This window comes from Pristiophorus japonicus, chromosome 32 (assembly GCF_044704955.1).
Source record: "Pristiophorus japonicus isolate sPriJap1 chromosome 32, sPriJap1.hap1, whole genome shotgun sequence".
Classification (NCBI taxonomy): Eukaryota; Metazoa; Chordata; class Chondrichthyes; family Pristiophoridae; genus Pristiophorus; species Pristiophorus japonicus.
In genome coordinates this window covers 2,659,750-2,674,849 of record NC_092008.1, presented here as the reverse complement: position 1 = coordinate 2,674,849, position 15,100 = coordinate 2,659,750, and the positions used below count along the sequence as shown (strand labels likewise).

Here is a 15,100-nt window from a genome sequence, read left to right as displayed (position 1 = left end):
GGGGATTTGAGGGGAAATGTCTTCACCCAGAGGGTGGTGGGGGTCTGGGGGGGGAACTCACGGCCTGAAAGGGGGGTAGAGGCAGAAACCCTCACCACATTTGGACGTGCGCTCGAAGTGCCGTAACCTACAGGGCTACGGACCCAGAGCGGGAAAGTGGGATTAGGCCGGGATGGCTCTTGGTCGGCCGGCGCAACGGGGTCACGATGGGCCGAAATGGCCTCCTTGCGTGCTGTAAATTTCTCTGATTGGGAGCCACACCTCAGATTAGTTTTATTCGTACCCATCTGGTGGGAAACCATCACCTGTCGGGAGCTGTGGCGAGTGAGGTGGGGGGGTGGGGGGGCCGGGACCGGGAACAAAGAGAACACAGAGTAGGGACGGCTGTCACGGTACAATCGGCACGCAGGAAGGGGGCAACACACACATGATCTGGCTCCAGAGACCTGTGACGCTTCGGGGAGAGCGATCCAGAGGCAGACTTGCGCGGTAAATCACTCACGTCTTCAGGGTTCCCGACGTCATCAGCTCGGTCACCAGCACAATGCATTTCTTGCCCTTCAGCGCCGACTCCCAAGAGTCGTAGAAGCGCACGATGTTCGGATGCTGCAGCCCCTTCAGCATTTCCGCCTCCTCCTTGAACCTCTGCTGCTCAGCTTTGGTAAGCTTCCTGTCCTGCACGGCGAGGGGAGAGGAGAGATCGTTTTAGTGAGGGAGGGAGAATGGGGAGGGGGGGGGGGCCCCAGAAATATATTCTGGTGCTACAAGGGCTCGTGAGTTACAGATCCCTTGGGGCCTTGAGGGTTAATGCACGAAACGCTGTGGTAATTGTACCCACCAGAAAGAGGAAAAACAGAAAGACTTGCATTTATATAGCGCCTTTCACAACCACCGGACGTCTCAAAGTGCTTTGCAGCCAATGAAATACTTTCGGAGTGCGCTCACCGTTGTAATGTGGGAAACGCCAATTTGCGCACAGCAAGCTCCCACACACAGCGATGTGATAATGGCCCGGATCGTCTGTTTTAGTGATGTTGGTCGAGGGATAAATATTGGCCCCAGGACACCGGGGAGAACTCCCCCTGCTCTTCTTCCAATAGTGGCCGTGGGATCTTTTACATCCTCCCGAGAGGGCAGACGGGGCCTCGGTTTAATGTCTCATCTGAAAGAAGGAACCTCCGACAGTGCGATGCTCCCTCAGTACCAACCCTCCGACAGTGCGGCGCTCCCTCAGTACCGCCCCTCCGACAGTGCGGCGCTCCCTCAGTACCGCCCCTCCGACAGTGCGGCGCTCCCTCAGTACCGCCCCTCCGACAGCGCAGTGCGGCGCTCCCTCAGTACCGCCTCTCCGACAGCGCAGTGCGGCACTCCCTCAGTACCTCCCCTCCGACAGTGCGGCGCAGGAGTGCCAGCCTAGATTTTCTCTGCGCTCAAGTCCCTGGAGTGTGACTTGAACCCACAACCTCTGACTCAGAGATGAGTGCTACCCACTGAGCCTCAGCTGACAGAGAAGGTCTACTGATCGCATCGTTTTATTAGGCAAGGGTATTAAGGGTTACGGAGCCAAGGTGGGTAGATGGAGTTAAGATATAGATCAGCCTAACTGAATGGCAGAACAGGCTGGAGGGGCTGATTGGCCTCCTCCTGTCCCTATGTTCAGCCAAGATAGTAGTTGGGAGGTGGGGGGTTCCGCTAGATCCATCCTCAGTACTTAGTTGTGTGTTAACAAAGGCTAGGATTATAGAACTTAATTAGTGTTTAGGCTCAAGTCTGCATCCATTCAGTACAGAATGCTATCATGTCAGCTTTGGCTCAATGGGAAGCACTCTCACTTGAGTCACAACGCCTTGAGTTCAAGCCTCCTTCCAGAGACTTCAGCGCATAATCTAGGCTGACACTGACGGAGGGATGGCGCTGAGGGAGCGCCGCGCTGTCGGAGGGGCGGCGCTGAGGGAGCGCCGCGCTGTCGGAGGGGCGGCGCTGAGGGAGCGCTGTGCGGGGGGGGGGGGGGGGGGGAATGGAAAGGAGAATTCTCTCCAGTATCCTGGGACCAATATTTACCCCTCAACCAACATCGCTAAAACACTGCTGTTTGTGGGAGCTTGCTGCGTGCAAATTGGCTGCTGCGTTTCCCTCATTACAACAATGGTTAGTCTTCAGAAAGTACTTCACTGGCTGTGAAGCACTTTGGGATGCCCGGAGGTCCTTAAAAGCGCTGTCGAGATGCAGGTTGGCCTTTCTTGCAGTTCACTCTGGATCCGACTTTGGACACCAAAAGGCAACATCTTCAAGAACAAGGCAAGGGCCCAAATCGCTATGATGGGTGGCAGTGTGAGCTGCGAGGAGGATGCTATGAGGCTGCAGAGTGACTTGGATAGGTTAGGTGAGTGGGCAAATGCGTGGCAGAAGAAGTATAATGTGGATAAATGTGAGGTTATCCACTTTGGTGGTAAAAACAGAGAGACAGACTATTATCTGAATGGTGACAGACTAGGAAAAGGGGAGGTGCAACGAGACCTGGGTGTCATGGTACATCAGTCATTGAAGGTTGGCATGCAGGTACAGCAGGCGATTAAGAAAGCAAAAGGCATGTTGACCTTCATAGTGAGGGGATTTGAGTACAGGGGCAGGGAGGTGTTGCTACAGTTGTACAGGGCCTTGGTGAGGCCACACCTGGAGTATTGTGTACAGTTTTGGTCTCCTAACTTGAGGAAGGACATTCTTGCTATTGAGGGAGTGCAGCAAAGATTCACCAGATTGATTCCCGGGATGGTGGGACTGACCTATCAAGAAAGACTGGATCAACTGGGCTTGTATTCACTGGAGTTCAGAAGAATGAGAGGGGACCTCATAGAAACGTTTAAAATTCTGACAGGTTTAGACAGGTTAGATGCAGGAAGAATGTTCCCAATGTTGGGGAAGTCCAGAACCAGGGGTCACAGTCTAAGGATAAGGGGTAAGCCATTTAGGACCGAGATGAGGAGAAACTTCTTCACCCAGAGAGTGGTGAACCTGTGGAATTCTCTACCACAGAAAGTAGTTGAGGCCAATTCACTAAATATATTCAAAAGGGAGTTAGATGAAGTCCTTACTACTAAGGGGATCAAGGGGTATGGCGAGAAAGCAGGAAGGGGGTACTGAAGTTGCATGTTCAGCCATGAACTCTTTGAATGGCGGTGCAGGCTAGAAGGGCCGAATGGCCTACTTCTGCACCTATTTTCTATGTTTCTATGATGCGTGAGCGCGCTCACAGGCGCACACTGGTATCCTCCCCACAAATAAATAGGGCCGTTTTCTTCACGGTCGGAGAGGCAGCTGAACCAGGCAGGCAGAGACAGAAAATAAACAAGTCAATGAGCTAACAGGGGAAACTCAGGACGGCCGGCTTTTCTGAGCCAGCAGCCACGAGTACTACAGCCCATTTTATGCCAGCGAAGCAGTTTCTGAATGTTGAGTGAGTGCAGCATTAACGGTTGAACCTCGGCACTCTCGGGACCTGGCCTGAGCCGGATGAGAATTTTGGCAGATGAGGGGAAGTCATTATTGCTGTGCCTAAAAAGTGAATAGGAAACCTGGGGGCTGGGGGGGCTCGGAGTTCTGCGCATGCACCACCCGGCGGCCAGGAATGGTGCCGGACGAGGGGTGGTGCCGGATAAGGGAGTCTCACATGAGAGAGGTTCAACCTGTACTAGTTACAATTTTGCTCGTGTGGAGCATAAACACCAGCATAGACCCGTTGGGCCGAACGGCCAGTACCTGTGCTGTAAATTCTGATATCATATAACTATTGGAGACTATGCACCCTTTTAATAATAGAATGGTTCTGAGATTTCCACTTTTATGAATAAACTGCAAATGTCGGGAGTGGTACTGCTGGCGGACACTAGGGGGCGATTCAGTACATAAAAACACAAGCATCAGGAACACGAGTCAGCCTCTCGACCCCTTGAGCCATTCAATAAGATCACGGCTGATCTTAGCCTCAACTCCACTTTCCCGCCCGAACCCTCGATTCCAAAAATCTATCGCTCTGCCTTGAATATACTCAAAAGACTGAGCCTCCACAGCCCTCTGGGGCAGAGAATTCCAAAGATTCACCACCCTCTGAGTGAAGGAATTCCTCCTCATCTCAGTCCTAAAGAGAGTCAGAAGGGACTTGAGCACAAAAAAAAAATCTAACTTGATGCAGTACTGAGGGAGCGCCGCACTGTCGGAGGGGCGGTACTGAGGGAGCGCCGCACTGTCGGAGGGGCAGTACTGAGGGAGCGCCGCGCTGTCGGAGGGGCGGTACTGAGGGAGCGCCGCACTGTCGGAGGGGCAGTACTGAGGGAGCGCCGCGCTGTCGGAGGGGCGGTACTGAGGGAGCGCCGCGCTGTCGGAGGGGCGGCACTGAGGGAGCGCCGCGCTGTCGGAGGGGCGGTACTGAGGGAGCGGCGCGCTGTCGGAGGGCCGGTACTGAGGGAGCGCCGCGCTGTCGGAGGGGCGGTACTGAGGGAGCGCCGCGCTGTCGGAGGGGCGGTACTGAGGGAGCGGCGCGCTGTCGGAGGGGCGGTACTGAGGGAGCGGCGCGCTGTCGGAGGGCCGGTACTGAGGGAGCGCCGCGCTGTCGGAGGGGCGGTACTGAGGGAGCGCCGCGCTGTCGGAGGGGCGGTACTGAGGGAGCGGCGCGCTGTCGGAGGGCCGGTACTGAGGGAGCGCCGCGCTGTCGGAGGGGCGGTACTGAGGGAGCGCCGCACTGTCGGAGGTGCCGCCTTTCGGATGAGACGTTAAACCGAGATCCCATCTTCCCTCTCGGGTGGACATACAAGATCCCATCGCACTATTTCGAAGAGGAGCAGTGGAGTTCTCCCCGGTGTCCTGGGGCCAATATTTATCCCTCAATCAACATCACAAACAGATGATCTGGGTCATTGTCACATTGCTGTTTGTGGGAGCTTGCTGTGCGCAAGTTGGCTGCCGCGTTTCCCACATTACAACAGTGACTACACCCCAAAAAGTACTTCATTGGCTGTAAAGCGCTTTGAGATGTCCAGTGGTGGTGAAAGGCGCTATATAAATGCAATTTTGTCTAACCCAAGGCTGCGGAGACCAATGGCACCTGATTGGAATCCCACCCAAGGTCAGCTAACCCAGCCCGGCGGGACTGAACCTGGACCATCTGGTCTGTAACTGGTCCACGCTGGGCAGTACCTTCATCTATTGTCGACTAATGTCTTCCCTCTCCTTGTTCAGGGGGCTGCAGTTTTCTCTAGACTTCATTTCTCCATTAATTGCACGTGGTAAAACGTCCCATGGAGCTTCACAGGAGCGTAAAATTTGATACCGAGCCACATTTGGAGTTAATGGAGCAGGTGACCAAAAGCTGGGTCAAAGAGGTCGGTTTTAAGGAGCGTCTTAAAAGGAAGAGAGAGAGGCGGAGAGGTTTAGGGAGGGAGTTCCAGAGTTCGGGGCCCAGGCGGCTGAAGGCACGGCCGCCAATGTTGGAGCGACGGAAATCGGGGGATGCACAAGAGGGTGGAATTCGAGGAGTGCAGCAATCTCGGCGGGTTGTGGGGGCTGGAGGAGGTTAGAGAGATCGGGAGTGGGCGAGGAGGCCACAGAGGGATTTGAACACGGGGATGGAGAATTTTACAAATCGAGGCGCTGCCGGACTGGGAGCCAATGTAGGTCAGCGAGCACGGGTGGTGGGGGGATGATATACAGTCATTGATCTGTGGGCACGCACACACACACACACACACGCGCACACACACACACACACACACACACACGGGAATTAAGGGTTACGGGGAGCAGGCGGGTAAGTGGAGCTGAGTCCACGGCCAGATCAGCCATGATCTTGTTGAATGGCGGAGACTCGAGGGGCTAGATGGCCTACTCCTGTTCCTAGTTCTTATGTTCTTATGTACACACACACACACACACGCCGATTCTGTAAACAGCGAGCCGCTTCATGGTTACAACCAGCTCACAGCTTGAGATTTGGACTGCTGCCATACTTTATGTGCAGAATAGCTTGTGTACTTAACCGGCAAATAAAATGATAATCAACTGTAATCGTATACAAACACCCAAACTACACACATTATTAACCACATTATTAATTGTGGTGATAAAAAGGCCCCGATTAGGCGACAGTTCGCCTGGAAATACAGATGCGCCTCACTGACAGTCCATAAGAACATAAGAAATAGGAGGAGTCGGCCATTCGGCCCCTCGAGCCTGCTCCGCCATTTAATAAGATCATGGCTGATCTGATCATGGACTCAGCTCCACTTCCCTGCCCGCTCCCCATAACCCTCGACTCCCTTAGGCTCAAAAATCTGTCTATCTCCACCTTAAATATATTCAATGACCCAGCCTCCACAGCTCTCGGAGGCAGAGAATTCCACAGATTTACAACCCTCAGAAGAAATTCCTCCTCATCGCCATCTTAAATGGGCGACCCCTTATTCTGAAACTATGCCCCCTAGTTCTAGATTCCTCCATGAGGGGGAAAACATCCTCTCTGCATCTATCCTGTCAAGCCCCTTCAGAATCTTATACGTTTCAAGAAGATCACCTCTCATTCTTCTACATTCCAATAAGTATAGGCCCAACCTTTCTTCATAAGACAACCCCTTCATCTCAAGAATCAATCGAATGAATCTTCTTCTGGCTAGGATAGACTGGCGAATGATACTTAAAGAGTTGACGGTGGATAGGCAATGGCAGACATTTAAAGATCACATTAGTGAAGACAAATGTAGGTCAGAATCAGGTGAATTTATAATGGGGAACAAAGAAACGGCAGACCAATTGAATAAATTGAAGACACAAATAATTTCCAGAAATACTAGGGGACCGAGGGTCTAGCGAGAAGGAGGAACTGATTATTAGTCAGGAAATTGTGTTAGGGAAATTGATGGGATTGAAGGCCGATAAATCCCCAAGACCTGATAGTCTGCAGCCCAGAGTATTTAAGGAAGTGGCCCGAGAAATTGATGGTCATTTTTCAACATGCTATAGACTCTGGATCAGTTCCTATGGATTGGAGGGTAGCAAATGTAATCCCACTTTTTAAAAAAGGAGGGAGAGAGAAAACAGGGAATTATAGACCGGTTAGTTGGTACTGGGGAAAATATTGGAATCAATTATTAAAGATGAAATAGCAGCGCATTTAGAAGCAGTGACAGGATCAGTCCAAGTCAGCATGGATTTATGAAAGAGAAATCATGCTTGACAAATCTTCCAGAATTTTTTGAGGATGCAACTAGTAGAGTGGACAAGGAGAATCAGTGGATGTGGTGTATTTGGATTTTCAAAAGGCTTTTGACAAGATCCCACACAAGAGATTAGTGTGCAAAATTAAAGCACATGGTATTGGGGGTAATGTACTGACATGGATAGAGAACTGGTTGGCAGACAGGAACCAAAGAGTCGGGATAAACGGGTCCTTTTCAGAATGGCAGGCAGTGACTAGTGGGGTTCAGTGCTGGGACCCCAGCTTTTTGCAATATACATCATTGATTTAGACAAAGGAATTGAATGTAATATCGGCAAGTTTGCAGATGACACTAAGCTGGGTGGCAGATTGAGTTGTGAGGAGGATGCTAAGAGGCTGCAGGGTGACTTGGACAGGTTAGGTGATTGGGCAAATGAATGGCAGATGCAGTATAATGTGGATAAATGTGAAGTTATCCACTTTGGTGACAAAATCAGGAAGGCAGAATATTATCTGAATGGTGACAGATTAGGAAAAGGGGAGGTGCAACGAGACCTGGGTATCATCGTTCATCAGTCATTGAAAGTTGGCATGCAGGTACAGCAGGCGGTGAAGGCAGCAAATGGTATGTTGGCCTTCATAGCAAGAGGATTTGAGTAAAGGAGCAGGGAGGTCTTACTGCAGTTGTACAGGGCCTTGATGAGGTCACACCTTGAATTGAATATTGTGTACAGTTTTGGTCTCCTAATCTGAGGAAGGACATTCTTGCTATTGAGGGAGTGCAGCGAAGGTTCACCAGACTGATTTCCGGGATGGTAGGACTGACATATGAAGAAAGACTGGATCGACTAGGCTTATATTCACTGGAATTTAGAAGAATGAGAGGGGATCTCATAGAAACATAAAATTCTGACGGGATTGGACAGGTTAGATGCAGGGAGAATGTTCCCGATGTTGGGGAAGTCCAGAACAGGGGTCACAGTTTAAGGATAAGGGGTGAGCCATTTAGGACCGAGATGAGGAGAAACTTCTTCACGCAGAGAATTGTGAACCTGTGGAATTCTCTACCACAGAAAGTTGTTGAGGCCAGTTCGTTAGATATATTCAAGAGGGAGTTAGATGTGGCCCTTACGGCTAAAGGGATCAAGGAGTATGGAGAGAAAGCAGGAATGGGGTACTGAAGTTTCAAAAATGATCAGCCATGATCATATTGAAAGGTGCTGCAGGCTCAAAGGGCCGAATGGCTTACTCCTGCACCTATTTTCTGTTTCTGTTTCTGTTTCTCTGAACTCCTCCAATGCAAGTATATCCCTCCTTAAATAAGGAGACCAAAACTGTACACAGTACTCCAGGTGTGGCCTCACCAACGCCCTGTACAGTTGTAGGAAGACTTCCCTGCTTTTCTACTCCACCCCCTTGCAATAAAGGCCAACATTCCATTTGCCTACATTACTTGTTCCTGATTACTTGCTGTACCTGTATACTAACCTTTTGTGTTTTATGCGTGAGAACACCCAAATCCTTCTATGCCTCAGCATTTTGTAATCTCTCTCCATTTAAATAATAGTCTGCTTTTCTATTCTTCCTACAAAGTGGATAACCCCGCAGTTTCCCACATTATACTCCATCTGCCAAATTTTTGCCCACTCACTGAACCTATCTATATGCCCTTGCAGACTCTTGTGTGTCCTCCTCACAACTTGCTCTCCCACCCATCTTTGTATCGTCAACAAATTTGGCTACATTGCACTCAGCCTCTTCATCCAAGTCATTAATATAGATTGTAAATCGTTGAGGACCCAGCACTGATCCCTGCGGCACCCCCTAGTTCCAGTTTGGCAACCGGAAAATTACCCATTTATCCCGACTCTCTGTTTTCCATCCATTTATGAAGGGGCAATCATGCTTGACAAATCTTCTGGAACTTTTTGAGGATGTAACTGGTAGAGTGGACAAGGGAGAACCAGTGGATGTGGTGTATTTGGACTTTCAAAAGGCGTTTGACAAGGTCCCAAACAAGAGATTGGTGTGCAAAATCAAAACACATGGTATTGGGGGTAATGTACTGACGTGGATAGAGAACTGGTTGGCAGACATAAAGCAGAGAGTCGGGATTAACGGGTCCTTTGCAGAATGGCAGGCAGTGATTAGTGGAGTGCCGCAGGGCTCAGTGCCGGGACCCCAGCTCTTTACAATATATATTAAAGATTTGGATGATGGAATTGAGTGTAATATCTCCAAGTTTGCAGATGACACTAAATTGGGTGGCGGTGTGAGCTGTGAGGAGGACGCTAAGAGGCTGCAGGGTGATTTGGACAGGTTAGGCGAGTGGGCAAATACATGACAGATGCAGTATAATGTGGATAAATGTGAGGTTATCCACTTTGGGGGCAAAAACACGAAGACAGAATATTATCTGAATGGCGGCAGATTAGGAAAAGGGGAGGTGCAGCGAGACCTGGGTGTCATGGTTCATCAGTCACTGAAAGTTGGCATACAGGTACAGCAGGCGGTGAAGAAGGCAAATGGCATGTTGGCCTTCATAGCGAGAGGATGAGAGTATAGGAGCAGGGAAGTCTTACTGCAGTTGTACAGGGTCTTGGTGAGGCCCCACCTGGAATATTGTGCTCAGTTTTGGTCTCCTAATCTGAGGAAGGACGTTCTTGCTATTGAGGGAGTGCAGCGAAGGTTCACCAGACTGATTCCTGGGATGGCAGGACTGACATATGAAGACTGGATTGACTAGGCTTATATTCACTGCAATTTAGAAGAATGAGACGGGATCTCATAGAAACATATAAAATTCTGACGGGACGGGACAGGTTAGATGCAGGAAGAATGTTCCCGATGTTGGGGAAGTCCAGGACCAGGGGACATAGTCTTAGGATAAGAGGTAAGCCATTTAGGACCGAGATGGGGAGAAATTTCTTCACTCAGAATTGTTGACCTGTGGAATTCCCTGCCGCAGAGAGTTGTTGATGCCAGTTCATTGGATATATTCAAGAGGGAGTTAGATATGGCCCTTGCGGCTAAAGGGATCAAGGGGTATGGTGAGAAAGCAGGAACGGGGTACTGGAGGAATGATCAGCCATGATCTTATTGAATGGTGGTGCTGGCTCGAAGGGCCGGATGGCCCACTCCTGCACCTATTTTCTATGTTTCTATGCTAATATATTACCCCCAACCCAGTGAGCTCTTATCCTGTGCAGTAATCTTTTATGTGACACCTTGTCAAATGCTTTTTGGAAATCCAAATACACTACATCTACTGGTTCTCCTTTATCCACCCTGCTCATTACATCCTCAAAGAATTCTAGCAAACTTGTCAAACACTATTTCCCTTTCATAAAACCATGTTTTACTCTGCTTGATTGTATTATGATTTTCTAAATGTCCTGCTACTGCTCCCGTAATAATGGACTCCAGCATTTTCCCAACAACAGATGTTAGGCTAACTGGTCTATAGTTTCCTGCTTTCTGTCTCCCTCCATTCTTGAATAAGGGCATTACATTTGCGGTTTTCCAATCCGCTGGGATCTTTCCAGAATCTAGGGAATTTTGGAAGATTACAACCAATGCATCCACTATCCCTGCAGCCACTTTATGCCCCCTGGTTGTTGACCCCTCTAGGGGAAATAGGCCCTTTCTATCCACTATATCTAGGCCCCTCATCATTTTGTACACCTCAATGAGGTCTACCCTCAACCTCCTCAGTTCCAAGGAAAACCCAGCCAATCTGTCCTCAGAGTTAGGATTCTCCATTCCCGGCAACATCCTGGTAAATCTCCTCTGTGCCCTCTCTCCAGTGCAATCACATCCTTCCTGTAATGCGGTGACCAGAACTGCACGCAGTACTCCAGCTGTGGCCTAACTGGTGTGTTATACAATTCAAGCATAACCACCTCCCCCCCCCCCCCGCCCCACCGATTTTGTATTCTCTGCCTCAGCTAATAAAGGCAAGCATTCTGTATGCCTTCTTAACCACCTGGCCTGCTACCTTCAGGGATCTGTGGACCTGCACCCCAAGGTCCCTCTGTTCCTCTACACTTCTCAGTGTCCGACTATTTAATGTGTATTCCCTTTCCTTGTGCATTACCTCACACTTCTCCGGATTGAATTCCATTTGCCACTGTTCTGCCCACCTGACCAGTTCATCGATATCTTCCTACAGTCTATAAGCTTTCTTCTTCATTATCAACCACACAGCCGATTTTAGTAAAATCTGCAAACTTCTTAATCATACCCCCTATATTGAAGTCTAAATCATTGATGTATACCACAATGGTGTGGTTGCAGAGGAGATAATCTGTTTATGAAGGGAAAATTGAATATTTGAAACAGAAGATATAGGGCTCTGGGCAGAGAGATGGACAGTGGGATTAGTTTTGAGTTGCTCTGGAAAAGAGCGTGGAAAACACTGAAGCTACTATAGGGTCAAGACATGTTGCATATACGGGACAAGTCACAATGGAACCGGACACAATAATCACATTATCAAAAGCAAACAGACAAATTCAAAAGCTGCCAACCTTCATCTAATCAGAGTGCATAGTCAGATCAAAGAAAACAGGAAAAACCTTGTGACTACCACAAGATGTTCTGGAAGGCTATGGTCTGAGATATGAATCGCCCCATGGGCAGGTTGCGGCATGTTGACTAAGTCTAAGAATTATACAAAAGTTAAGACAAAAGGCCAGTCAAGCAGAGAGAACCTCGGAGCAACACCTCGAGAAGCAGGGACCTCAAGTTAGGAACTTGAAGCGGGACACCAGAGCGGAGACTGATCAGCTCTGTTTAAACGACTAATATAATACACAAGGTGTGAGGCTTGTGTGGTTTGCTTCTCTGTATTTTACTATTTGTGATTAAAGTGTTTCATTGGCATAGAATGGACTTGTTTCAATTATTCTCGACACTCAAAGACCTGAACCGTAATTGTTGTCACCATCATCATAGGCAGCCCCTCGGAATCGAGGAAGACTTGCTTCGACTCCTGAAGTGAGTCCTTAGGTGGCTGAACAGTCCAATATGAGAGCCACAGACTCTGTCACAGGTGGGACAGATAGTCATTGAGGGAAAGGGAGGGTGGGACTGGTTTGCCACACATTCCTTCCGCTGCCTGCGCTTGGTTTCTGCACGCTCTCGGCGACGAGACTCGAGGTGCTCAGCGTCCTCCCGGATGCACTTCCTCCACTTAGGGCGGACTGGTCTTTGGCCAGGGACTCCCAGGTGTCGATGGGGATGTCGCACTTTATCAGAGAGGCTTTGAGGGCGTCTTTGTAACGTTTCCCCTGCCCACCTTTGGCTCGCTTGCCATGAAGGAGCTCCGAGTAAAGCACTTGCTTTGGGAGTCTCGTGTCTGTAGTACTGTGGTGAACTGCTAGCCAATCTGACACTCAGTTCACAAAGTCACAGCGAAAATATAGCAACAAGAGGCAGCACAGACAGGATAGGCTTAATGAGTTCCCATCAAAAGAGCGTTTCTCCAGCTCCCCAGTCACAGCTGGTTCAGTACCACTCTCTGTCGTTGCCCGGAATCGGGCCCATGCCAGAAGCTGGAGCCAGACTTGGCTGCAAGCTGGTTTCTGCCCGCGTGTGGGCGCGCGTGATTGTGCGCCTGTTGCTGCAATGGCTTTTCCGCAGAAGGACGGGAGTTGGCAGTGGTGTACCGCCCTGCAAGGAGCAGCGTGACGGCGTACCACTCCAGGGAGCAGCACGTGCTGGAGCAGGAGAGCAACGGCAGTGAAGAGGGACGTCACCAAGGCCCAGGTCGGTGATTGAAGCAGGAGCGGCGAGGTCGGGGCGAAGGAGCGGCGAGAGATTGTAGAGGGACGCGATCGGGGCCCAGGAGAGGCGCGAGTTCGGGGCCCAGGGGCAGCACGGGGCCCAGCCCACACCGTGCGATGTATGTGCGCACTAGGTCCAAGCAGCAGAGCTGGTCTCCAGTCGTCCTGGTTAACCCTTGCCACTGGACCAAGACCTAGCTCTGTCAAGCCCGTGTGGTGGCTGGTGTGCAACGGCCACCCCACGTTAAAAAATCCACGCACAGGCATCTTCAAGATTTAGTTCAGGACCTGGAATTTTAGGTCCTTCATTGAAACATCGGTGAACTTTTTGAGGTGGAAGCAAGTCATCCTTGATTCGAGGGACTGCCTACGATGATGACTGTCCTGCAGGCCTGAGATAGACCTGCTACTGGCCTTCCTGGTAAAGTGGGCCGTGTAGAAGTCAACGACGAAATGGGGCGGAGCAAACTGAAGAGAAATTGTTATCTTGCAGAGGGCATGGTTACACAGCTATCATCCTCTGGGACCTTGCCCAAGCGGCCGTTCCTCGTGCCTCAGCCCAGACACCAGTGTTGAGGCAGTCTGTTCAACGATGAAAGGCATCACAGCTCAGCCCCATCCTGTCCGCGCCAAAGATCCACATGCAAGGAAGGATCACTGGTGATCAGGAGTGGGTCACCACATTACAGGAGAGATGTGATTGCACTGGAGAGGGTGCAGGGGAGATTTACCAGGATGCTGCACTGGAGAGGGTGCAGAGGAGATTTACCAGGATGCTGCACTGGAGAGGATGCAGAGGAGATTTACCAGGATGTTGCACCAGAGAGGGTACAGAGCAGATTTACCAGGATGTTGCACTGGAGAGGGTGCAGGGGAGATTTACCAGGATGTTGCACTAGAGAGGATGCAGAGGAGATTTACCAGGATGCTGCACTGGAGAGGGTGCAGAGGAGATTTACCAGGATGTTGCACTGGAGAGGGTACAGAGGAGATTTACCAGGATGTTGCACCAGAGAGGGTGCAGAGGAGATTTACCAGGATGTTGCACTGGAGAGGGTACAGAGGAGATTTACCAGGATGTTGCACTGGAGAGGGTACAGAGGAGATTTACCAGGATGTTGCACTGGAGAGGGTACAGAGGAGATTTACCAGGATGTTGCCGGGACTGGAGAATTTTAGCGATGAGGAAAGATTGGAGAGGCTGGGGTTGTTTTCTTTGGAACAGAGGAGGCTGAGGGGAGATTTAATTGAGGTGAGCCTGGATACAGTGTCTAGGAAGGACCCATTTCCCTTAGCAGAGGGGTCAATAACCAGGGGGCAGAGATTTAAAGTAATCGGTAGGAGGTTTAGAGGGGATTTGAGGAGAAATTTCTTCACCCAGAGGGTGGTGGGGGTCTGGGTCTGGAACGCGCTGCCTGAAAGGGTGGTAGAGGCAAAAACCCTCACCACATTTGGATGTGCGCTCGAAGTGCCGTAACTTACAGGGCTATGGACTGAGAGCTGGAAAGTGGGATTAGGCCGGGGTGGCTCTTGGTCGGCCGGTGTAGACACGATGGGCCGAATGGCCTCCTTCCGTGCTGTAAATTTCTCTGATTCTATAACCTGAGCTGGTTATTCTGCTCCTTGGCCCGTGGAACCCCAAGGTCAAATGTAGCTTTGGCCAAGATGCAATGACTCTCCCTCGTAGGGGCGGTGCTGAGGGAGCGCCGCGCTGTCGGAGGGACGGTAGTGAGGGAGCGCCGGGCCGTCGGAGGGACGGTAGTGAGGGAGCGCCGCACTGTCGAAGGGGCAGAACTGAGGGCGCGCCGCACTGTCGGAGGGGCGGTACTGAGGGAGCGCCGCACTGTCGGAGGGGCGGTACTGAGGGAGCGCCGCACTGTCGGAGGGGCGGTACTGAGGGAGCGCCGCACTGTCGGAGGGGCGGTACTGAGGGAGCGCCGCACTGTCGGAGGGGCGGTACTGAGGGAGCGCCGCACTGTCGGAGGGGCGGTACTGAGGGAGCGCCGCACTGTCGGAGGGGCGGTACTGAGGGAGCGCCGCACTGTCGGAGGGGCGGTACTGAGGGAGCGCCGCACTGCAGTGTCAGAGGGGCGGTACTGAGGGAGTGCCA

At 51.0% G+C, this 15,100-nt stretch overlaps 1 protein-coding gene across 1 annotated transcript in view; it reads right to left on the bottom strand.

Annotated features, from left to right (window-relative positions):
* Positions 1-15,100, bottom strand: part of LOC139240489 (serine/threonine-protein kinase WNK3-like) — a 167,302-nt gene that overhangs the window by 61,266 nt on the left and 90,936 nt on the right. Inside the window, exon 3 of the mRNA XM_070869024.1 lies at positions 503-675. Within this exon, the coding sequence (XP_070725125.1) occupies positions 503-675 (173 nt within the window). The remainder of the gene's footprint in view (positions 1-502; positions 676-15,100) is intronic.